General features: G+C 38.5%; 1 protein-coding gene across 3 annotated transcripts in view; it reads left to right on the top strand.

Moving 5' to 3' along the window:
- The window catches only part of ODAD2 (outer dynein arm docking complex subunit 2), a 294,886-nt gene that overhangs the window by 166,247 nt on the left and 103,377 nt on the right, over positions 1-25,262 (top strand). For all 3 annotated transcript variants that reach the window (XM_077491037.1, XM_077491038.1, XM_077491036.1), the window contains exons 13-17: positions 839-1,048; positions 8,649-8,885; positions 15,027-15,137; positions 18,387-18,541; positions 19,886-20,128. In XM_077491037.1, the coding sequence (XP_077347163.1) occupies positions 839-1,048; positions 8,649-8,885; positions 15,027-15,137; positions 18,387-18,541; positions 19,886-20,128 (956 nt within the window). The remainder of the gene's footprint in view (positions 1-838; positions 1,049-8,648; positions 8,886-15,026; positions 15,138-18,386; positions 18,542-19,885; positions 20,129-25,262) is intronic.

Here is a 25,262-nt window from a genome sequence, read left to right as displayed (position 1 = left end):
TCACACTTTCGGCTACCCATCACATTTTGCTACTCGCTGGAGTGCGCCGCCATATGCTTTCCAACAGAGGGCCCCTCGTGGGCTCGCTTCGCTCGCCGCACTTCGGGCACGGCTTCGCTTCACTCGGCATAAATATAATCAAACTCTGTGTCCACTTGGATGGTAGGGCTTGAACTTGGACTCAGGGGTGGAACGCATACGGCGGCATCACACATGCGCAGTCTAGCGGGTAGCCAACTGTGATGGGTCGCCATATGTGATGAAACACCACTAATGCTGTATTAGAGTGCCCCCAGTCTGGAAGAAGGACAGGGGGCACATATCGACAGGAGTCTGGGTAGACAATTATATGTACTATCAGATTTAAATAAAAGCACATTGAAGTTTCACGTCAGCTAATTATTTATAAGCAGTTACTACAAACTGTTTTGTTTTTCTTTTGAGATAAAAGTTTTACATAGACAGATAAAACTGATTAATAAATGCACTCCTGCCTGTGTTAAATGGTTTGATTCAACTTATAAATTTGCTAGTGAGCTTGTTCTTTTGGAAAAACAACAGACTTACTGGCCAGATCACCAGGTAAAAATAGAAGAAAAAAAAAGCCTAAAAAAGAAAACACATGCTGCCACCACATCTAAGAATTGGTAAGCTGCAATAAAACAAATGTTTGCTTTTGGGTTTAATACTGCTTTAAATTTTAGGTTTAAAAATAGGGTTAGAGATTAGCAGGTTAAGATTTAAAGACACATGTTCCTGAAGTTGAATGAGATGTTTTATTGTGTATTTTATAATACTGATTTGCCTCTTCAGCCATGTTTTTTTTTCTTTCATCTAGATTGGTTCATTGAAGATTTTAAAGGAAATTAGTCATAATTCACAAATAAGATCTGCTATTGCTGACCTTGGAGGATTGCAGATAATGGTGAACATACTTGACTGCCAGGAAAAGGATCTGAAATACCTTGCTGCAGAAACTATTGCAAATGTTGCAAAGTTCAGGCGAGCTCGGCGGACAGTTAGGCAGTATGGTGGCATCAAGAGACTGGTAAGTGTTGATTGTTTTGATTTGTTTGTATTTATTGATGGTTTGGTAGTGATTAAGGATGAGCCGAACACCCCCCGGTTCGGTTCACACCAGAACCTGTGAACAGACCTATGGGACTCGAAGGTTCAAAATCAAAAGTGCTAATTTTAAAGGCTTATATGCAAGTTATTGTCCTAAAAAGTGTTTGGGGACCTGGAGCCTGCCCCAGGGGACATGTATCAATGCAAAAAAAAGTTTTAAAAACTGCAGTTTTTTCAGGAGCAGTGATTTTAATAATGCTTAAAGTGGTTGTAAACCCTTACAACCAACTTTGACCTATGGGTAAGCCTAGATCAAGGCTTACCTGTAGGTCCAAGAAATATCTCCTAAACCTCCACGGTTTAGGAGATATTTGCTGAAAGACAGGCACCGTACTGTGCGCGCCGCTGTCAACGGCGATATGCTGCAAGTGGCGGCTCCCTTGCGCATGCGTGGGAGTAACGTCATCACGGATTCGCTGAATGACAGCGGCGGAGCAGCGAGACCCACTGAGAAGATGGACGCTCCGGACTACAGGGGACAGCAGTGACTTCGCTGGCTCCTGTGTCAGTTAAGTGACACATAATGAACTACTATGCGATGCATAGTAGTCCATTATGCTTTACCTTTGCAGGGAATCAAAGAGGAAGTAAACCCATCAGGGTTTACTTCCTCTTTAAAGTGATTTCTGTGTATTTGTTCCTGTTATAAATAATTGAAACACGTGGCGCTAAAACAAGTGACTATTACACCACTAAATATTATACTACAAAGTGCATCAAATATAGCTCCAAAAAATTGTATACATGAATAAAATAAAAATTATTAATAGTAAATAAACATTAAATAAAAATAGTGATAGTTCACACTATACATTTAAACACTCCTCAGGGAGTATTGCAGAGCATATGCAGTGTTCATACAATGTTGCAAAAGTCTGTGAGTCTCCAAAACATATTTCACTTTAACAAGCAATATTGATCAGTGTATTTTTCTCTCGAACCGCCTTTCCCTCACCACACCGCTGTGAAATGTGATTCCTCTCCCCCTTATGTGAATTAACTCGCCGACTAAATCAGTCTTACACTCAATGTGTTTGGCAGAAAAGTTCTTTCCAAACCCTTTTTGCAGGGATGTGGATTACAGGCATACAATCCTTCACTTCAGTAGGAGAAAAGCTGACCCAATTGACACTTTCATAGACAGTGCTCTCATGAAATAGAAAAAAGGAAATGCTCCCATAGCATGATACAGTAAAAAAACTTTTAATCACACATAAGAAGTTACACTCACATTTAAAAACTTGTAACCACGCCAAATAAGTCCAGCCACAGCACACTTTAACACAGCTGATTGCCAAAGCATTGGTGATTTTTACCTTGGTGAAGATAGACGTGAGCCATCCGATGGTTCCTCAAATGTTGAACCCCATGATTGAGTCAAGTGAATGACGAAACATGTCGGGGCGTGGCTACTAGGTAACTGAGAGTGAGAGGAACCATCGGATGGCTCACGTCTATCTTCACCAAGGTAAAAATCACCAATGCTTTGGCAATCAGCTGTGTTAAAGTGTGCTGTGGGTTGAACCCCATGATTAAGTCAAGTGAATGATGAAACATGTTGGGGAGTTGCTAATAGGTAACTGAGAGTGAGAGGAACCATTGGATGGCTCACGTCTATCTTCACCAAGGTGCTGGTGAGGCCAAGGAGCGGTGAGAGATTTAAAGAGTGTGTCTCGCATAACCTGGGTCCGCTAAAAATCACCAATGCTTTGGCAATCAGCTGTGTTAAAGTGTGCTGTGGCTTGACTTATTTGGTGTGGTTACAAGTTTTTAAATGTGAGTGTAACTTAAGAGGATCTTCTTATGTGCGATTAAAAGTTTTTTTTTACGGTATCACGCTATGGGAGCATTTCCTTTTTTCTATTTCATGAGTGCACTGTCTATGAAAGTGTCATTTGGGTCAGCTTTTCTCCCGCTGAAGTGAAGGATTGTATGCCTGTCATCCACATCCCTGCAAAAAGGGTTTGGAAAGAGCTTTTCTGCCAAACACGTTGAGTGTGAGGCTGATTTATATGGTGAGTTCATTCACATAAGGGGGAGAGGAATCACATTTCACAGCGGTGTGGTGAAGGAAAGGTGGTTTGAGAGAAAAAAACACTTATCAATATTGCTTGTTAAAGTGAAACATGTTTTGGAGACTCATGGACTTTTGCAACATTGTATGAACACTGCATATGCTCTTATTCACTGGGTTATTTATTTTTATTTAATGTTTATTTACTATTAATAATTATTTTATTTTATGTATGTATACAATTTTTTTGAGCTATATTTGATGCACTTTGTAGTATAATATTTAGTGGTGTAATAGTCACTTGGTTTAGCGCCACATGTTTCAATTATTTATAATAGGAACAAATACACAGAAATGACACATTATTTTAAGTGGCTGCTTAGTGGGGAAAGGTTCTTTTGCTGGAAGTGCAGTGGTAAATACACAGGTGAAAGGGCATTAGTGAGTGTATTATTGATTTGCAATGCTTAAAGTGAAACAATAAAAGTGTAATATTTTACTTTAAATTTATAATACTTTAAATTTCGTACCTGGGGTGTGTGTATAGTATGACTGTAAAGGGGCGCATGTTTCCTGTGCTTAGAACTGTCCCTACACAAAGTGTAATTTCTGCAGGAAAAAAAGTAATTTAAAAGCACTCGCGGCTAAAATGAATTGACGGCTCCCCGTAATACAGAGAACAGTCATTGATTTAAAAAAAAAGCTTGGGGTTCCCCCCAAATTCAATTACCAGGCCCTCCGAGTCTGGTATGGATATTAAGGGGAACCCCGCGTCAAATTTAAAAAAGAAATGAGGTGGGGTTCCCTCCAAATATCCATACTAGACCCTTCACCTGCCGCCCGTCACCTGACCCCACCCCCCTCTGACGCAAGGGGAAATCCGGGCTTCCCCAGTGTTGTACGGGTGACTCCGCCCCCTCTGATGTAACGCAGGTTTCCGTTATATCAGAGGAGGGGGTTTATCAATGACTCAATAACTGTTCTCTGTATTACGGGGAGCCAACAATTCATTATAGCCATGAGTGCTTTTAAATGACTTTTTTTCCTGCAGAAATGACACTTTGTGTAGGGACAGTTCTAAGCACGGGAAACATGCGCCCCTTTACAGGCATACTATACACACCCCCCAGGTACGAAATTTAAAGGAATATGACACTTTTATTGTTTCACTTTAAGCATTATTAAAATCACTGCTCCCGAAAAAACTGCAATTTTTAAAACTTTTTTTGCATTGATACATGTCCCCTGTATTGACATGTATTAAAATCACTGCTCCCGAAAAAACTGCAATTTTTAAAACTTTTTGTTGCATTGATACATGTCCCCAGGTCCCCAAACACTGACAATAACTTGCATATAAGTCTTTAAAATTAGCACTTTAGATTTCTCCCATAGACTTTTACAGGGTGTTCCGTGGCTTTTCGAATTTGCCACGAACACCCCAAATTGTTCGCTGTTCAGCGAACAGGCAATGTTTGAGTCAAACATGAGTTTGACTCCAATTCGAAGCTCATCCCTAGTAGTGATATATGAAAGCATGTAGACGTCTAAACCAGGGTTCTCCAAACTAAAATGCACAGGCCAAATGCAGGCTTCTACAAGATTGGATCTGGCCCACAGCTAGGGTCAGTGGTCTCTCACACAGGTTTTACTCAGGTCTTCAGGTCAGTTTCTTCACAATATCCACAACTCCCTCGCCTTTCTGTATCCAGTGCTGATTCCTCCGTCTCCACTGTCATTGGTTGCTAGGACTGCTGGCAACAGTCACTCACATGCTGATTTAATGGGGACTCTGCAAGGGGAAACACTGATGGGGACCTTGATGTGAGGGGGGCTCTGGTGGGGATACTGATGTAAGGGGGGAATCTGATGAGCTTAAGTCAATTTGGAATTTATTTGCTTTGTTTTACTGAAGAACTCAGTTGTTCTGAACCATATCATGCTGATTACAAATAAGCTTCAAGTAAAAGGTATTAATTTATTTAATTTTTATTCATTAATTTATTAAACTGATTTCTTTTGAGTCTGTGAACATTTGTACTTAAAAGTTTGGAGACCCCTGGTCAAACCTGTCAGTTAAGAGATGGGATGCAGAAGAAGAACCCTTTCATACAGTAGTTTCAAATGGAATACACTACATATGTCAAACACAAGACCCGTGGGCCGCATCTGGCCCACCAGGCCTTGTTATGGGTCCCTCACACCCAGTTTTGTAGCTGGAAACATGGCAGAACTTCATTCTGCCACCTCCAACTTTCACCCTCTTCTCCCTGCAAGGTGAGGCAAAGGCGCCTACATAGGGAGGTACTAGAGCCAGGCAAGGTAGGAGAGAGATTCAAGGGGAGGACAGTTGGGGTTTATCACCCCTAAACCCTGCACTCTGTACAAAGCACACCCCTAAACTCTGTACATAACGCACTCTTGAACCCTGCACTCTGAGTAACGCTCTTCTGAACCCTGCACTCTGTACACAGAGTATTCCTGAGCTCTGCACTCTGCACATAGCATAATCTTAAATTCTGCATTCTGTACATAACGCACTCTTGACCCCAGCACTTTTTTTTCTCTATCTCTATCTTTAGTTATAATAGTTATTTTTTGAGGTAAACAAAGTAGCGTACAACAGCAATATGAACATACACAAAAAGTACAAATATGATGCACAGTTAGGCACATATGATCAGGGAAAAAACAGTAAAACTATAAGTATCATAGACAATACAACACTGTGGGACCCCAGCACTTTTTACGTATTATATTCCAGATACAAGCGGGCCATTCAGGGTAACCATACTGCTAATGCGGGCTGTAATAAAATGGAGTTTGACACCCTTGGTCTACTTTAAAGTCATCTTTAGGACAAAGTGTATAATCCCTATAAAGTGTATCTATAGCCAAATAGCCTAAACTGTTTCAGTTTTGGATAGTAGAAAAGGATTTGTTTAGAATCAGAAAGTGATAGAAAATGCAAAATTTTGAGTTGTCAGAGATGAGGGAAAACCTTTCAATGTGTACACCTGACAACTCTTTAAGAGGTGAATACCCCTTATTTTGTAGAGATTTCCTCTCACTTCACCTTTTGTGCCTCTGAAATAGAAAATTAAGGAAAATCCCCCCAACAACACACTGACAGCAAAAATTAACTGAAATGGTTTAACCTTTAGCCTTTTATTCACTTTTAAGGCCTACTCAAGGCATGACATATTTTTAACTTTTCCTCACAGACTCATAGGTAAAATAACTAGTGCTAAGTGTTATCACTTGAACCTGAGTTGGGCACTATTGCTTTAATTTGTATGGCTTTGGCTTTGAACCTAGGAGAACAGTGTTGCTTTGTTAGAGAAACCAAATTTTCTGTCCAAATAACCCTCCAACTGTGAAAATGTGGTTTTATTTTATCACAAGCATTTCTCAAAAGAAAAACAATAAACCTCAAAAGAGCTGTGTGACTTTTACTGAAGATAAAATGCTGATGTTTTAACACCCGATACTACAACAACGCCCCTTTGTAAGCACTCATAAAATTGACAATACATGTCCAGCACTATAATTGTGTTTTGCCAATTTTTTAAATTTCTGGGATTTTCATTATGCTGCGATTTATGGCAGACAGATTTATAACTTGTAAAGTTTATGAGCAGAATTAATTAATCATTGACAGCGGGGCAGTATACTGCATTAGCGGTAGCTCCTCCCACTTTTGGCTTGTACATCTAACTTTTCAATAAGTAATTTTCCAGTTCCATAACTTGGCTCCATTTGAAATGCTTTGGAGGAATAAAAAATTCCATCTGAGATCTTTAAAATGAATATTGGGGGGGAGACTGGAATGCGACTTTCGTGGGTATGTTCAGTGTCTGGAAAATACCATTTGTTTCAAAGACACTTAATAAAAATTAATCGATGCCTGATGAGAAGACAGTTGTAATTTAAATAAACAAAAACAGCCCTTAGTCTGTTCTCTGTACAACTAACAGAAAAAAAAACATTTATGTTAATGTAAAATATGCATCGACTGGTATTTTAACTTTCATTTACTCCAAATTTTCATGTAAGACAAAATTAAAGTGACCCTGTCACTACTGGGAGAAAATGGAAGTAAAGCACCCAGCGTAAGAAAAAATGTACCTGTTTGGCAGGTGGGGTAGTAAATCTCCCCTCTCTTGCACAGTGCCAAATGTCACTGCTTTCCAAAACTTTTGGGTGCGTCAGTAGTGTGTCCCCGGGCAAGTGTTGGGGTTTCTCCTGTTGATCCCCTTATCCTGTATTGAAGTAGAGGTTGGCAGTAGGCATCGCAGTGCCCAGTGGGGATTAAACTGTTCCACACACCCGAAAGTGTTGTATAGTAGCTGTACTTGGAACTTTGCAAGTGAGAAGATTTAACTCAACACCTGATGAACAGGTAAGTATAAAGGTTCTTCTTCCACAGCGTGCTTTTACTTTTATGTTCTTCCAGTGGCAACAGTGTTTTGGTACATTGCAGTCTTTGTTGCATTTTTACCATGGCGCCCTATGCAGGGAACAGAACCTCTTCACTTAGGACCTTTCTTTTCTTCCTGGCATTTTCCAACTATATCGGTGTAAAAATGTTTAGGATTTGTTTTATTTAGGAGCATCCAACTCTGAGGGTGCTATTCTACAGGCCAAGGATTCTCAGCCCCATGCATTTATACCTCTCTGTATATTAATTATGCACACCCATAATCATTCTGGAAGAAAATTACGTATATACATATGCACACTCCTGCTTGACCTCCACTGCAAGACTATTTAAGTTGGTTGACCTCTACTGCCAGAATTATTGGAGGTTGTTTATTGACTGGAAAGATGCTACATTCTCTTTTATTAGCCTTCTGAAAGTCCATTCTGTCACTAGATAAGCTAAAAGGCAACAAATCAAGGTAAAATGGGTGGACTTTTTTACTTTGGTGGCAGCAAGTCTTTAACAACAAGTCTGTAATAACATTTGCAGTTTGTTTAATGATCTTACTTATTGCCTGCAGTGTTTCAGCATTGAAATAATCAGATTTTAGCTGCTGGTTAGCAAGTCTGACGTAGGATGTTGCTTTCTGTTTTGGTATAAGCTCTACCGAGTTAAGCTCCACACATCTTGCTTTTGTCCATGGATAATACCCATTTGGCGACTGAGGTAGTTTGCAGGGTGCAGCAAGATGACAGAGCTGAGCATGGGAACCCACTGAAGTTAGGGATGAGAGGACACCTGATGTCTGATCTCTGCTGCTCTGTCAACTGACCCTTAACCACTATACACCCAGATGTTAGGAAGCAGCTTATGCAGATTACTGGGCAGCAAATATCAGACTTTGGGTGACATCTCACCCCTGACCCAAGTTGAAGGGTCATGGGCTTAGATTCTTGTTTAACTTTGTTACTAAAGGCTAGGCTTCCCAAGATACATACATAATATTTAGATTTTTCCATAAGCCCAAATGTGACTTTACGTGATTTTCTTTTTGATCTTAATTTATTCCATAATGTCTTCAAGGTGGGACTATTGGACTGTGTTCCCATGAGATCCTCTAACTTGACTCCCGAGCAGGAGAAGGACATTGAGGTGGCACGTTGTGGAGCCTTGGCTCTTTGGAGCTGTTCCAAAAGTACAAGGAATAAAGAAGCAATTCGTAAAGCTGGAGGAATCCCGCTACTAGCAAGATTGCTTAAATCTCCTCATTCAAACATGTTGATACCTGTGGTGGGCACTTTGCAGGAATGTGCTTCAGAGGTAACTATATTTTCCTGTTTCTACACAAAAAGGGAGGGATATTAGGGATTCTAGAAATTTCTTTTCATAAATCATGAGTACATTTTTAGGCTTATAATGATCATACATTTACAGTGGGATGTATGAAAAATCAAGCTGTGTAGACTTTTTATGAGATCAAATTAAAAAGGAAGCAAGTGGACAGGTTACAATTTTTCTTTTGTTAGCTTTTGATGGGTTTGTAATTTTGTTTGATTAAATTTATAAATATTGCATTTTACTAATTATTATTATTATTTTTTTCATTTTACTTTTTCTAAGAGCATGCAAAAATGTAATAATATGAACACTTAACATCATTAAATACTGATTGTATTTTGGATCAGATTGGAAAAAAACACAGCCATCTCTTAAGTGGTACAATCAAAACAAAATACCCACAAATAAGCGATTATTCAACAAGACAAACAATTAGAAGGCACAGACACTGATCACTGCACTTTGCATTAAAATTCATACTAAAATCAAATCAGTATAGTAGATGTTAGCATTATGAAATCACAACATTTTTGGAGTAAAAAAATTACCTGTGGCTTCCTTGTAAAGTTCCTTAAATCTGTGAGCATTGTGAGGATTTGGTTACATTAAAGACTGCAGACAGTTTATTTACCATTTGGGCAGATCTAAATGCTGCACTTCTAACTAGGATGCATACATGTTAGGAGTAAATATGGCCGTCCCCAGGTACATATGCAATAAAAACTGTACACAGAATCAAGGTTTATAAAATGTTTTTTTACAATAAGATTAAAGTAAAAGGATCTTCATCATACATTATTTCTAAATAGAAACATTCCAAAGACTCAGTTGTCCTTTGAAATATACCCATGTGTTAAATGCAAAAATGTTCAATGAAAAAAAAAGTCACAGGCAAAAAATAATAGTTATAATTTAAACCATTTTGAGGCAAAACACGATCAAGTATAGGGTTTAACGAGTCATTTTAAGCAGTTTAGCAAACAGTGGAAAATTACATTACATTACAATTTGATATAACAGGTCAGATAGGAACATACATTTTAAAATGGTCCTAAAGCCTATATTCATAATATTATTATAGCATAATATTAAATGTAAATCTGACCCATTGGTCGTTTTTATTTTGGCACGAGTCTAGTTGTATAACTGCGGTTTTATATTTTTATGTTTTTGACTTTTCTTCCCCAGAAGAGCATAAAATGAGAATGGTATATTTTTCTATGAAGTAACCTTTTACTCTGTTTTCCACATACGTTCTAAATATGGTGTATCGGAAGATTGGAGTCCCCTGATACACCGGGCTAAACATCTGTGCGAAAACTAATTGAAACTTCTTCTGCTAAATCCTCCATTAGTGTTTATTACGGAATAGATGGTTATAAGGTTACCATCCAAGCTGAATGGTCTTCTGATTAACCTTTTGTTTGGTGCTTAAATAATTAAAACAGCATGATGATGTAAAATTTGGATGATTCTCTGAACAATGGGCAGTTTTATCCTCAATTTTATTAAACTTTGTAAAGTGATAGCAGGTCAGACGATGTGACCACAGTTTTTTTGCCATTAACTTATTGAACTCTGTTTAATGTGTTAAGATATCTATTTGTACAGTATATATTAGTGCGGTTTTTATAGAGCTTTCATATAGTGTTTAGGCTTGACTACAAAACCACATGAAAATAATGCAAAAAGCAGATTTGTAGAAGCAATAATGTTCCAGTAAGACGTTTTCATAAGATGGTGGCTACATAAAAAAACAGAAAAGGCAGAAATAAAAATATGTTTTCCTCTTGCATAGAGAAAGTGGAAAAACAATATACATACCACCACCATGCTGTTTGTCAGGAATGTCCTACTTAGAACACTTGTCAATCAGCTAAGTTACCTGCTCCAGGGGAGGAGAAAGTCAGAGCTGGTTGCTGTTGGCATAGCAGAACAGCCTTCTATTCAATGATCCTAGGGGACTCTAGAGTAAGAGACCTGGCGTGGTGCCTAAATAGAAAGCAATTGTTTTTTTCTCCACAGGTTCAAAAGAAAACCTGTGTTCTTCTATGCAAGACAAAACAACCAGTTAACATCACTGCCCTTTCACTAGCAACACATATCTATCTTTCTCTGCTTCCCATTGCTCTTAAAATACCTGTTACTTCCGTTTATGAATAAGCACATGACTCATACCCCTTCCTATCATGTGACAGCACTGGTGTTTGGTAATTAGCTCAATGTCATCCTATGGAAGTCTTCAACCCAATTTAAGCTCTGACTAGAGGGATTATTCTCTTGGCAGTTGAAGATATATGTAGATCCTAATTTTCCTGTACAGGTTGAGCTTGGTCCCACACCTTCCAACTTTAGCTCCTCCATATTGATCATAGAAGCTTTCAATCACATTAAAGAACCTACACAAAGTTTTTGGTGGTGGAAGGGAGTGAAGTCAAGTGCAACTGCCAGGGAACATCGGGCTTTACAATTTTGAATTGATAATTTTTACATTAAAAAAATTACCATTTTCATGCATTTTTTTAAAGGTAACCTCTATTTAGGCATTATTTTGTCATATGGTAATCCTCTATTAAAACCTTGTTTTAAATCAACCCTAGTGTAGAATACGAAAAGAAAACTTTCATCAAAAACACCACAAGATGCCTTATTTCTCAAAGCAGCTCAACCAAACTCTAAACTTGGTTTTTATTGTTTTGTAGTTCAATATAGCACTGGTGACTGCCCTAGTTATATTGCCTAATTAGTGAAAAGTGGGACTTTGCGGATATTTTCTTTGGTGGTTCAATCATCTATTAACTCCATTACCCTGCCCGAAACAAGCAGCATAGCAAACTATTCTGCAGGTATGAAGCCTAGCCTGAGTCCCCTCCAGTCCCATGCATAGCTCTAGATCAGAGAATATCAGGCCTTACTCCACTAATCCTTACTGCCTTGTAGTAACTTTATTAAACAAATGGACAAAACACTCCACAGACTATCTTCCTTTAGCACGTTTCGTCCTCTAGTGGGGCTTAAACATAGAGCTGTAATATGCATGTTTGCCATATGCTCAGGATTGATTTGCTTTTAGGTAAATCTGTTCCATATCAGTTTTTTTATTTTATTTTTAAGAGAATGCATTTAACAATGTAAGGGGCCACAATGTATGGCTAAAGAAAGAATTGACAATGACATTATTCAGATTGCAAACATGGTTCAAAAGTAAAGTAGCAGGACAGTGTCTATAAAGGAGTCACAGCAAGTACCAGGATGGATGGCGGAGGCCTTAAAGTATAAGTTCACCTTATGTAACATGTTACATGTTACACCCATATTCAGGGTATAACATGTAACATGTTTAAGATGCACCAACCCCTGAACCTCCCCGGCTCCCCAGTGTGACAGCTGCTAGGTGATCTTCTTCCCTGACTCTCTGTCACATTCTGCAGAGAACATGGCACCCGGGGCTCCGCATGCCTGACCACGTTACTCATTCACAAAGTTCTGTGATTACAAAACTAAAAGGTTTGGCAGCCTTAGCGGCTGTCAGCTTTTAGTTCATTGATTCTTCCTGCTATTGTGTAACTGCTTGGCCGTACGATGTACAGCTTACACACAGAGTCTGTAAGAGCCCTGCATTACACTCATGATCTGCTGATCATGGGTGCAATGCTTTCCAGGCTCCCCAAAAAAATAAAAAATCATATTTTTCATAAAAAGATGTGCATTTATTTTATTCTTTTTTAAAAAAAAAGTGAACTTATCCTTTAATTAGCAAGTTTTAACGCATTTTGCCATTTAAGTGGATGATAAAGAATCATTTGGAGGGTCACTAATTATCAATGTACTTTGATACTATTGGGTATATTATAAGCACTTCATTACTGTTCCATATATTTAATAATAAAGCTTATGTAAGACATGGGTGCTCCACAAATCTCTAATCTCAACATGGAAATACCCCTTTTTAGCTTCAGAGTTAGAGCTTTGGCATGCCCTTCACCAAAGTTGACCTCTCCAGTCCAGGAACCAATTTAAAAATTTACTTGTGCAATTTACTTAAGAATTGCTAATCACTATGTAGTGTGAGGACCGACCCAAACAGACCATTTAACGTATTTCCAGTTACGTGTTAAAATCAGATTGGAAGATGTGCGATTATCTTTATGTCAGCTTGACTATGTTGCCGAAGTCAGAAGAAAAAGGAGTGCTTTAAAATTATTTTGGGTTCTATCCTGAGACTTTTTAGGGGTTCTCCAGTCTATGCAATATATCTGTTCAGTGCAAAACCACTTCCATCTATCAATTCCACATGTGTTGCATGTGACTCTGTGGAATTTCACCCTGGCTGGGGGTTCAGCACTAAATACCTACAATTTACGTTAGATATCTCATAGGTCCAGGCCAATTTTCAGCTTTCAGCATTGTCACACTTTGAAAGACAATTGCACGGTCATGCAACACTGTACCCAAATACATTTTTTATTATTTTTTTCATACAAATAGGGCTTCTTTTGGTGGTATTTAATCACCACTGGGTTTTTCTATTTTTTGCTAAAAAAAAAGAGCAAAAATTTTGAAAACAAATATTATTTTTCTTTGTTTCAGTCATAAAATTTTGTAAATACCATAAGTAAATTTTTCTCCTTCACTGATGTGTGCTGATGAGGCTGCACCGATGGGCTGGGTACTGATAGGCTGCACTGATGGGCACTGATGAGGTGGCTTTGATGAAACAACACTGTTGAGGTGGCACTGATGAGGAGGCACTAATATACAGCACTGATGGGCACTGATACTGTCATTTCCTTGTTTACATGTGATCAGCTGTGATTGGACACAGCTGATCACATGGGTAAAGAGACGTGTGATCGGTTCTTTACTGAGTTCCACGGGCGCACAAGCACAGTGAGACTGGCGTGACATCATATGACATCGTCCCAGAACAATACTATGGGTAGGGGGTAGTTAAAATGTATCTAAACCCAAAACCAGTAAATGTTTTGCAGCTTACCAGTTCCTAGAGGGGGAAGCTGCATTAGTTGCCTAGTTTAAACTCTACTTTCATAGGAAAAAAACAAATAGCAATTAATTCAAAAAAATGATATATGTGTATATATATATATATATATATATATATATATATATATATATATAGCATATACAAATGTGACACACATCATATTGTAATTGCATGTTATTAAAAATTACCTTTCCTTTTCAACCTGCAACCTGTAAAATAGAATGCAATATGACTACCTGGAGGTGTTCTGTACACAGAATGTGTACTGACCACCCCCCAGAAACATAATTTTCTGCTTGTGTGATTGGCTCACTAGTTTTCCCAGAAGTATATACTAAGATACAGGTAAGATTTTTGGCATCCCCTGCAAAAAAATATCATTTTTGGTAAGATACTCCCAATAGGAAATCATGTCTAAAGGGATGCAAAGCCAGCAGTTTTCCTCATTAAAACCCTACAGCTGCAACGGCTGATTGATAATTATGAAACCACTCCCATTAGACTCACTCAACACAGGGCACAGAGGAACAAAAAGTTATTTCTTCAGAATAACAAAAGGTAAAAATCTGCAACAAAGTTTGTTAAAATCCATGCAAAAGTGGAGTTACGCTTTAAGGGTTTTATAATTTTTATTTTTTCGTGTGGAGATTCTTCTAGAAACACACTTACAGCCCTGGGATGACAATGGTCACTCACCTTACTGTATCAGGACAACAGAAACAGGATAGAAGTAGAGGACTTCTGCTCTTCTTCATAACAAAGGGGTATGATTCTGTAGTTTTCAGAGACAGCTGAGAACAATGTAGTTGGTATCAGCAGACAGAAAGCCCAGAAAGTTATCAGCTCATGAAATTTCTGACAATATCACAGATATTTTTGTAAATATCAGATATAGCAAAACACTTTTAGTGGTATATTTAAAAGACCAAAGGGGACAAAATAAGAGTTCATTTTTAGGGTTTACATATCCTTTAAATGAACAATGAGATAGCATGTCCTGTGCTTGGTGAAGATATTACTGTACACACTTCTTTATAATTTACATATACGAGTCAAGAAGGTATATGTTTTATTTATTAATCAATGTACTTATTACACATTCTCTACCTATTTTTCAGCCAAGTTACAGGCTTGCAATTAAGACCGAGAAAATGATTGAAGATTTAGTAAAAAACTTGAACAGTGAAAACCAAGAGCTACAGATGCATTGTGCTAGTGCTATCTTTAAGGTACATCTTCTTTATTACATTATTTTGTGTTGTTTATAATTCTGCAGTTAAAATACTATCTGTCACTGCCTAATTACACTGTTTGATGGAGAAAGGAACATTATTGTGTTTTATTGTACCAATTTTTTCAATGTAATAAAATGATTCTGTTTAGAAAGTTACTAAATCCAGGACCCTGCATTCACTATATCTAATCTCCCACAGTACACAGAACATGGAAATGCAATTATTCTAGTAAATATAAACTGCTAAATACCTTTTCTCATAAGCAGTATTTAGCAATATTTTGGCTTCTATGAGTGTCTGGTTAAAGCTTGTAGGAGGAGTTCTTATTCAATTCTGACTCTCTGTCTGGACAGTATGATTGGCCCTGTGCTGAGAAAAACTCTCTAGCAATACACACCAAACTGATCATGTGCAGAGTGCCCCCAAGGCTCTGTAATATCAGGAGATGGATTGGGGACAGTAAAATAAGGGGAGGATTAGAGAAGACAGGATCAAACAGCCTTTTTACACAGTGCAGAGGATTAACACCTTAGGTTCCACACTGAGTATGTGTAGACTGACTTTACTGTTGTGAGTTTAGTAACACTTTAAGTGAAACAATTTGTTTTTAATTATCTGCACATTTACTACTTAATGTGATTGTAAAGGCTCATTATTTTTCCCTATAAAAATAACAAACATGTTATTCTTACCTGCTCTGTTGCATTGGATTTGCACAGAGCAGCCTGGATCCTTCTCTTCTCGGGTCCCTCTTCTGTGATCCTGGCCCCTCCCTCCTGTTCAGTGCCCCCATGGGTGCTATGGGGGCACCCGAACTGAGTGAATGAATGACTTGTATAGCGCTGCAAATGCAAACGGAATCGCCTCAAGGTGCTTGATTCGACCTGCGTTGAATCTTTCTTAAAAGATGTGTGTCTTGAGTTTTTTCCTGAAGGCCCGATGGTTTCCTTCCGAGTGGACGTTTGTGAGTAGAGCGTTCTATAGCCGTGGTCCTTGGACGGTGAATCTTCATTCGCAGTCCGAGTCACAGCTCCTTGTGTCCATTCAGACACAGAGCTGTGACCCGGACTCGCCCCCTCTCTCCCCCGATTAGCTAGCTGACTTTGATTGTCAGCAGCGAGAGCCAATGGCGCTGCTGCTGTGTCTCAGCCAATCAGGAAGGAGAATCTGGATGGCTGGGACACTCTTGGACATCGCTGGACAGAGAGGGACCTCAGGTAAGTGTTAAGAGGGCTGGGGGGGGGGGGGGCTGCTGCACACAGAAGGCTTTTATGCATCAAGATAAAAAAAACCTTCTGCCTTTACAACAACTTTAACTTGTCAGGATCCTTGCGTACACTCTGCCAGTGTCAACCAGGCCACAATCTGTTTTAAGAATGTTGACAGTGATTTCTTTGTGAATGGAATCCAAAAGAGTGGTGCCAGGGTTTATTCATAAATACACTGTTGATATAATACATTTTGTTTAGTGTTTTCATGCAGATCAAAGTCTTGTCCTTTGATCTAAAGATAAGTAAAATCCAACAGTAACTGGCATGTTAGTGGTCCTAGAACCACAAGCAGCTTCTCTGGTGGCCGAGTCTCTGCACGCAAGTTGCTGGATCTGCACATCTGTCTTGGCCATTACAAGGGTCTGCCATTTCCGCTTCTAGATTTTCAGTTACTTTCTGTTATGGAGACTGCACCTGGAGAGGTGAGAATACTCTTGCTCTAGTATGACAAATAATGTTAAAAGGTGGGCAGGAGGAAAGGTTGCGAGCACTGAACTTATTCTCTCTGGAGAAGAGACGCTTGAGAGGTGATATGATTTCAATATACAAATACCGTACTGGTGAGCCCACAATAGAGATAGATAGAGTAGATAGAGACTTTTTTGCAAAAGGGAGTTTAACTAGACTAGTGGCCACTCATTAAAATTAGAAGAAAAAAGGTTTAACCTTAAACTACGTAGAGGGTTCTTTACTGTAAGAGGGGCAAGGATGTGGAATTCCCTTCCACAAGTGGTGGTCTCAGCGGGGGGCATTGATAGTTTCAAGAAACTATTAGATAAGCACCTGAACAACCGCAACATACAGGGATATACAATGTAATACTGACATATAATCACAAACATAGATTGGACTTGTGTCTTTTTTCAATCTCGCCTACTATGTAACTATGTAAAAACAGCATTGCCAGGTCACCTCTTTCAAACAGCTATTCCCTCTCTGGCTCCTGTGGTTACATTAGCTGACCTTTACCCACTGCAGGACACAATAATCTGCTTTCTTTTCATTGTAGTGTCTCTATTGTTATTAAATCCATGGCAGAGTCACTTTAAAGATAGATTTATATTTTAAAGTCTCAAAAAAGAAGAATTAAAACTGCAGTGGAATATATTGCTTTATTCAGTCTTTAAGTCTTTATTCGATGGAAAGAAAACATCTGTAACTGTCTAACTTCATAGATCAGTCTACCCATGGCTAATATTAGTGCCCCAAAGAGTGAGTTGAGCAGTACTGTAATACACTTGAGATTGTCCAAATGTGCAAGCAGGATAAAGGCAGCACAGTGAAATATAATGGTGTTTTAGTTATACCAGCATTTCAGATCCAAGCCAAAATGTTTGCTGAAATTAAACTTTTTTTTCTTCACCTCATTTGGCATGCCACTCTTTCATTTTGTCTCCTCCAACGATCCCCATAATGATGTCCGCACATTATGTTTTATTTGATTTTGCAACTTACATATGTTGTGGTTTAAGTGACGACAAAAATTTCACTTTTATTTTTTTTTCCAAGGCGTTTCAGCGCACCCGGTGTTTGTCTGGGTCTCTCTATTTATTTTATTGCTTTGCTTCGTTCGTCTTTACCCTTCTTACTGCCTGGGTATTGTTTATGACATCAGTTTTTATGATTATGATTCCTGCCAGCATTCTTCTTTGTGTAAGTCATCCACTTTGTCTCTTATAATTCAAGTGGCAGCAGCTATATTTTTTTTTGTAATTGATGTCATATTAAATGTCCAAGTATTATGAAATGGATAACATGAACAGAGATGCATTGGCAGTACTACAGAAGCCACAGGCAAGCCATAATCACCAATTCCCACTCCATAAGGCAATTTATATTACCGAAGCCTGCGAATCTTATTACTTAGGCAGTTGATTCGCAAACACTAAAACTGATAATGTTTTCTGGAAAATGAATGCTGTGCATGAGATGGGGAATCTTTCTCAAATTTCTCTTTGTTTGTGATGTACAGTGTGCGGAGGATGAGGAGACCCGGGATCTGGTGAGACAATATGGAGGGCTGCAGCCCTTAGCCATGCTGCTTAACAAGTTTGACAATAAGGAGCTATTAGCGGCAGTGACTGGTGCCATCTGGAAGTGTTCCATCAGCCGGGATAATGTGACAAAGTATGAGTAACATTTTGATTTTGTCTTTTTTCTAACATAGTCTATGTGTGTTTTGCATTATCTAAATCCCAGACAGTGATAATGTTCAATTTAAAAGCCGTTTTGGGCCGTTATGGCCAGCTGGTGGAGTTGAAAGAAGGTCAGGGACAGGGTGAGGGATTTCGTTCAGAAGAAGAGGACAAGATTGGTTAGTAATGAAAGTAGCAGGGAACTGAAATGAAGTCTTTGGCTTGAGGAACAAGTGCCTAGACGGCAAAGATCAGATTGACACAATAAGCACCTTTCAGGAGCACTTTTATACATCAAACCGTCTCAGAGGGAATCATTTAAAGATCAGTCTCGGTGATAAGCAGCTGTTGGCGAAAGAGCCAGGACAACCAAATATCTCCAGTCATCAAATCTTCACATAACTTATTGCTAGCCTACACATTAGCTGAGGAAAATATATGGTCTGCTACTTCATCTGCTGTAAAGCTTAGCAGAGATGTCATCTAATTGGCCTGCCGCTGCTGATGGATGGCGTGGTATATTACAGATAAAAAGGTAATCCGTGCTTAGACAAATCAGTTTACGCCCTGAAGATTTACAGCATCATACTGTGCTTATTTTTATGGCTCTTTTTTCTGGGTGTTGGAAGTCTATATTCGCAGGAGTCCATTCCCTGAAGAGCCAATATTTTAATGTTTTATGTCTGAGGAACATAGAGAGACCTGCATCACCAGACTGCACTTGTCCTTGTTCAGATAGAAGCTCTACAGGGTTCCTCTGGATAAAGAACTTATTTTAAAGGGAACTCTAGAAAAATACAAAATGAAGACATATGAAGACATATTTATATATTTTTGAATGTGATGTTTATAAGTAAAATGAAAAAGTATTTCATACAATTTTGGAAAGAATGTAGAAGGAAATTAAACCCTTCTGGGAATTATGGAAAGTATGATAACTATTACACATAATGCAGGATGGTCAAACCTTCAGTCCTCTCCCTATTATCTTACATTCATTAGATGAAGTTGCGTTGAGCTGCTGTGAAAATATATCCTACATTTAATTCCGACTACTGTAACTTATACACAGTCTATACCTTGACATATGATTTACATTAGTTAGTTATTAGTTATTAGTTATAGCAGTCTGCAAAGTATAGTAACCCACAACCACCAATAGGAAATTTAACATGAGACATCTAACATGATAGCTAAACTGGTTACTATGCACAAAACAATTTTACATTTAATGCCTGCATTTGAAATTGTTACAGTTCAAAGTCTATATCTGTGTTCACAGGAGGAAAATATAACACTGACATTTGTTTTTGTTTTTTGTGAATTTATTTCTAAGGTTTCAAGAATTTAAAGTCATTGAAACCCTGGTCACCCTTCTGACAGATCAGCCAGAAGAAGTCCTTATTAATGTTGTGGGTGCTTTGGGAGAATGTGCCCAGGAACCTGCTAACCGGGCTATTATCCGTAAATGTGGGGGCATAAATCCACTGGTCAACTTACTTACCAGCACTAACCAAGCATTGCTGGTGAATGTCACCAAAGCTGTAGGAGCGTGTGCATCCGAGCCAGATAATATGGCGTGAGTATCAAGACTCGGTGTAAGCTTTATCTTTAATGCAAATATTTAAATACACACAAACTACATATATGGGAGCTGTTTATCTGCCAGAGGATTTGTATTTCTGTCCATCCAATCCTGTTTTTATAAAATATCTGGCACACAGTATTTGGCAGGGCAAGGGGCCTGATTTTTCTCCTCTGCGGTTTAGTTAAATTTCCAGGTCTTGTCCTTCCCACAACTGGTGACTGGACAGTAAAAGAATAAGCAGCACACTGATGAGCTTATCTATCTCTCTGCTCTCTCCTTTTTGTGGCATGTTCTTTGTTAGCATACACACAGTCGGACAAAATTGTCGGAAAATCCGATCGTTCGGAACGTGATGACGTTCGTTATGACGGGACTACGTTGAGGCTAGTAGCCAATAGCTTTGGTCTCGTAATTTGATCTGAGAATGCATGGCACTTTGTCCGATCGGAATTCTCTACAAACGATTGGAAAAAGTCCAATCAGATTTTTTTGTCGGAAAATTTGAGATCCTGCTCTCAAATTTTTTCCGTCTGAATTTCCGACTGAAAAAGTCCAATAGAGCCCACACACGATCGGATTTTCTGACAATATAATCCGATCTGACCTTTTCTGTCAGAATTTCCGACCACGTGTACAGGGCATAATACATTTAATAACATTTTCAAGAATACAGCGTTACTATCAAGTTTGTATTTTATTTTCTGCCTTGAATTTAGCTTTAAAGTGAGTAAAATATACATTCTCACTGATCTCCAATATAATGAAATCAAGTACTGCCTAATTTTGTTTGAAGAGATTTCTCATCACTTCACATTCCTCACACTGTAAGCAGGACTGTCAGTAGGAGGGAATCTCCCTAATGGGGACACAGACAACTATAAAACATTTGCAAAAGTTCAACATTGGGCTTTAACTTTGCTTTGGACCTTCTTACTCAATGGATTTGATTTACTAAAGTTAAGTAGACTGTGCACTCTAAAAATGCAGGTGCTCCAGAGCTTAGAAAATGAGGGGAAGCTCTGCTGACTTCCATCAACCAATCACACGGAAGCAAAAATGCATTTCTTTTTTTTTCCTTGCCTGTGATTGGATATTTTTTTGCAAAACGAAGCTTCACCTCATTTAATGAGCTCTGGAGAAACTACACTTGCAAAGTGCACAGTCTAGTTGCCTTTAGTAAATGAACCCCACAATAACTACTTAAAGCAATTACATATCTGTGTATGATTTGTATTCATTTTTGAACACATACTAATCTGTGATTAAGACTTAATGGCCTTTTAATATTTACATAGATGCATTGTTAAAGTATAACTTAAGGCACAACTTTTTTCTTAGTTTCTGAAAGAATGGAGATGGATTAGAACACCTCTCAGTTTTTATTGTTGTCTGTGCCCCCGTTAGGGAGATTCACCCTCTCTATTTGTCCTGTTTACCATTAGCAGTGAAAGTAAAAGAAAATCCTACATTTTGAGCTCTCCCCAGAAAAATAATAGAGGAGAAATATTCTAATGGGCACACTAGTTCTGGTAACCTGGGGGTCCCTAAGAGATTCTCTTAATTTGCAGGGATTTCCTCCTACTTCCTGTTTTGGCTATGGGGCAGAAAATGAAGGTAAATCTCCCCAATGGAACAGAGATGGCAAAAATAAACCTTACGGGGGTTATAACCCTCCCTTACTTTATCCAAAATGAAAAATAGCCTATAGTCCTACTTTAATCAAGTTGAAAAAATGTCCAATGAGTGTGATCAAAAGACAAAAATATATAAATGCATCCTCAGAACCCTAAACCTACAGCTGATCACGCGAAAGACAAAAGAAAAACCCTTATAAAAATTAATTGAAAATTTGCAAAGGTTAAGTCTGTATGTTCTCAGTAGCAGATAAAATCCGCTTGTTCATTTTGCACTGAAGTCTTTTAAGCTGACTTCATATCTTCATAAGATTTAGCTTTACAGTGTCCCCACACAAAGATAGGCTTGTAAGGGGATATTAGGTTTAGTCTGGCCCATTGCTCAGTGTAAAGATCTCTGCGGAGCCTGAAGTAAAGTTATGATCCTCTTTCTGATTGATGTATAAACACAAGACAGATGGTGCTGTGATCACTCTGATGATAATTCATTCTTCAGCTCCTCCTGAAGATAGTTTGATTAGAGTGTGTTTAAGTAATTATAAAGCAGTATTTAAAACCGTCGTGTTAGCAGGCGGCACATGGAAAACAAGTTAAACATTATATGTTCCCAACAAAGAATGCACTGTGCTACAGACGTTTAAAGCTGTATCAGTATCGCAGATGCTTTTCCTTCCCCGCAATGCGCCGTGGACATCACTGACAGTCCACGAGAAAACTGCATTCAAAAATGTTATTTAGAAAACACACACATCCTTTTCTAGTAATAATGTCCAGCAATAAATATTTGTGTTGGAAAGTTGCTTGCTTGTTACACCGTGACTGAGCCCTTATGCTGGCGTATGTTTGGATTTCATTAAAATTTCTCTGGAAAGGATAAGTTGATTTAGATTTGAATAGGACCAGTATGCCCAAAATATAAGTTACCATTATGTAAGACAGCTAATAATAGTATTTACCGATACGAATGTAAAGGTGTTGCTGCAAAGTGTTTCAGATTTGCAAGGACTGCCTATGGTTGTAAAGTTCTGTCCTTGGAATATTTTGTAACTGGATATGCACTTCGTTTTCAGGGCTGACCAACCAAAAAATTGCTCTTTTTCTACCATTTTTGTCCTTCATTTTAGCATTTTTTTTAGATAACACTGTTGAAGTGCAGGCACCATAAAATATTCACAAGTGCTGTTTTTCGAATTTCTTTACTGTGAAGCCCCCAATGTACAATGAAGGTCTCAACTTGAGATTCAGCTTCAAAGTTATGCCCCATCCTTGCTAGCTCACCATCCAATCACAGCAGCATTACAGCACAAGAATGGATGGATTTTTTTTTTTTATTGCACCCGTAGGCACCTTGCACCCATGAAAAATTTGGTTTTCAAAGTAGGCTATGTTTTTCTAGGCAGTTTGGCATCTGACATCTGAAACACATTAAAAAGCGTGATTTTGAAGGCAGCTAGAGAAAGCTAGCAACTAAGTGCCACACCCCAGCCATTCAGTAGCAAAAGGGCCAAGTATAGAGCTTTTCCACTTCCTCTGTAAAAATGAAAAACAGTGCCTTTTTTTATTTTTTTTAAGAATTCCAGTCAGCAGTATTTTATTCATACAACCTAATACCAGTGTAGCTTTAGAAGAGTAGTTGGTTTTTCGATAACAGTGCTCACCACCATTAGATAGAAAAGGAAAACCTCTGTTTACTCCAAGGGTAAGCATGGAGGTTGTGGACAACTGAATTCTTTCCGTATTTAAAAAAAAACAAAAAAAACTTTGGAGTTTTTTTCTTAGTGAGAAAAAGATGTAGTGACTACTGATCCAGTAACCCCTGTAAAAGATAAGGAAAGTATAGTTTAGTTCATGCAAACAAATATTTGGTCTTTTTTGGAGCATCTATCATAAATTCATTTTCATGTGACTTTTACACTTTATATGCTTGCTCTTTATTATTTTTGTTATTGTGTTAAATGCAGAGATTTATATATTAACCCCCCTGACGGTCTTCCCGAGTCTGGCTCGGGGTGAAATTTTTGTACCATTAGCGGTAACCCCGAGCCAGACTCGGGACTGCATCGCTGGATCCAGGAGGAGGTTTACTTACCTTCTCCCTCGGATCCAGCGTTGTCTCCCCGCTGTACGAGCGAGCCGTGTCTTGCTCAATCTATCACATCGCCGATCTCCTGGCCCTGCGAGCGCTGCGACGCACGGGGACGGAGATCGGCGCCAAATTCAAAAAGTGAAACACACAGTATACATACAGTATAATGTAATCTTACAGATTACATTGCTGTATGTAAATATTTCACATCCCCTTTGTCCCTAGTGGTCTGCCCAGTGTCCTGCATGCAGTTTTATATTATAAAAACTGTTCTTTATGCCTGGAAACTGGAGATTGCCCATAGCAACCAAAACTGTCCCTTTACATCAAAAATGGTTTTAGACCAGCTAGAAAATAATGATAATAAATTGGAATCACTCGCAGAATTGAGCGAAAGCGATTTGTGGGGAGATCTGTCATCAAATACTGAAAAGTAATGACAGTGACAATTCTTCAACTGAGCAAATTTCAGTGTTTTTGATTTGATTACATTATTGAATAATTTTTATTATTGTTATATTATTATTTGGTACAATTATTTATAGTTATTTATTATATTATAATTTATGATTTCATTTTTCAAACTTTATTATACCCGGGATGTCTGCTAAACTCTGGTTTGGACAGATTTAAGAGAGTTATTCCTAAGAATTACAGGACTACAATATAAAACGCCAAATTTTCATGCAAAATAATTGTACCGCTTTTAGCACCTAAAATCCGAAATAATCGTACCGCCAGGGAGGTTAACCACTAGAGAAAATAGCAGTTACAATCACTCTTGTTTAAAGGGATCCAATCACTATATAAAATATTTTCAAGGAAGTCATACATTTAAAAAAAGTCACCAAACTTACCTCCAATACTGAGAAATCTTGTGCTGTCCTGTGTCCCCTTCCAGCAATGTCAATGTCCTAGGTCCCCCACAGCTCTCACTGGTTCCGCCCTCTAACCATGCCCCATTGCCGGACACAGTAGTGACATGAAGTTCAGCAAGGAGGAACCAGTGAAAGCTTTAGGGGACCCAGGAGATCGTCACTGCTGGAAGTGTTGGTTACCTAGTGGACTTCAGCATTAAATTGCTCAGCATCAGAGCGGAGTTCTGGGCAGCAGGTGGGGGAATATGTACTGTCTATGGCTTGCTTGAAAATATTTTGAATAGTGACAGGTCACTTTAAGAGCAGCTATAGATAGCCACACAAGGAGTGCATTATTTGTCAATCAATTCCTAGATTTGTATTGTAAAATGAAGCAGTATAGCCAATTACAGGCTATGCATAGTTACAAGACAAAAACATTTGTGCATATTGATAAGGCCACCTACATCAACCTAATTTCTTTTGCATATTTATCTAAAAAATGCAACATTCTCTTTAGGGAAAATCTAAAAACATGATCAAATGAA

Source organism: Lithobates pipiens, unplaced genomic scaffold (assembly GCF_037356315.1).
Source record: "Lithobates pipiens isolate NorthernLeopardFrog02 unplaced genomic scaffold, aLitPip1_a1.2 Scaffold_19, whole genome shotgun sequence".
NCBI lineage: Eukaryota > Metazoa > Chordata > Amphibia > Anura > Ranidae > Lithobates > Lithobates pipiens.
Note: the sequence above shows the minus strand (reverse complement) of the source record. Positions and strands in the feature narration are given on the sequence as shown.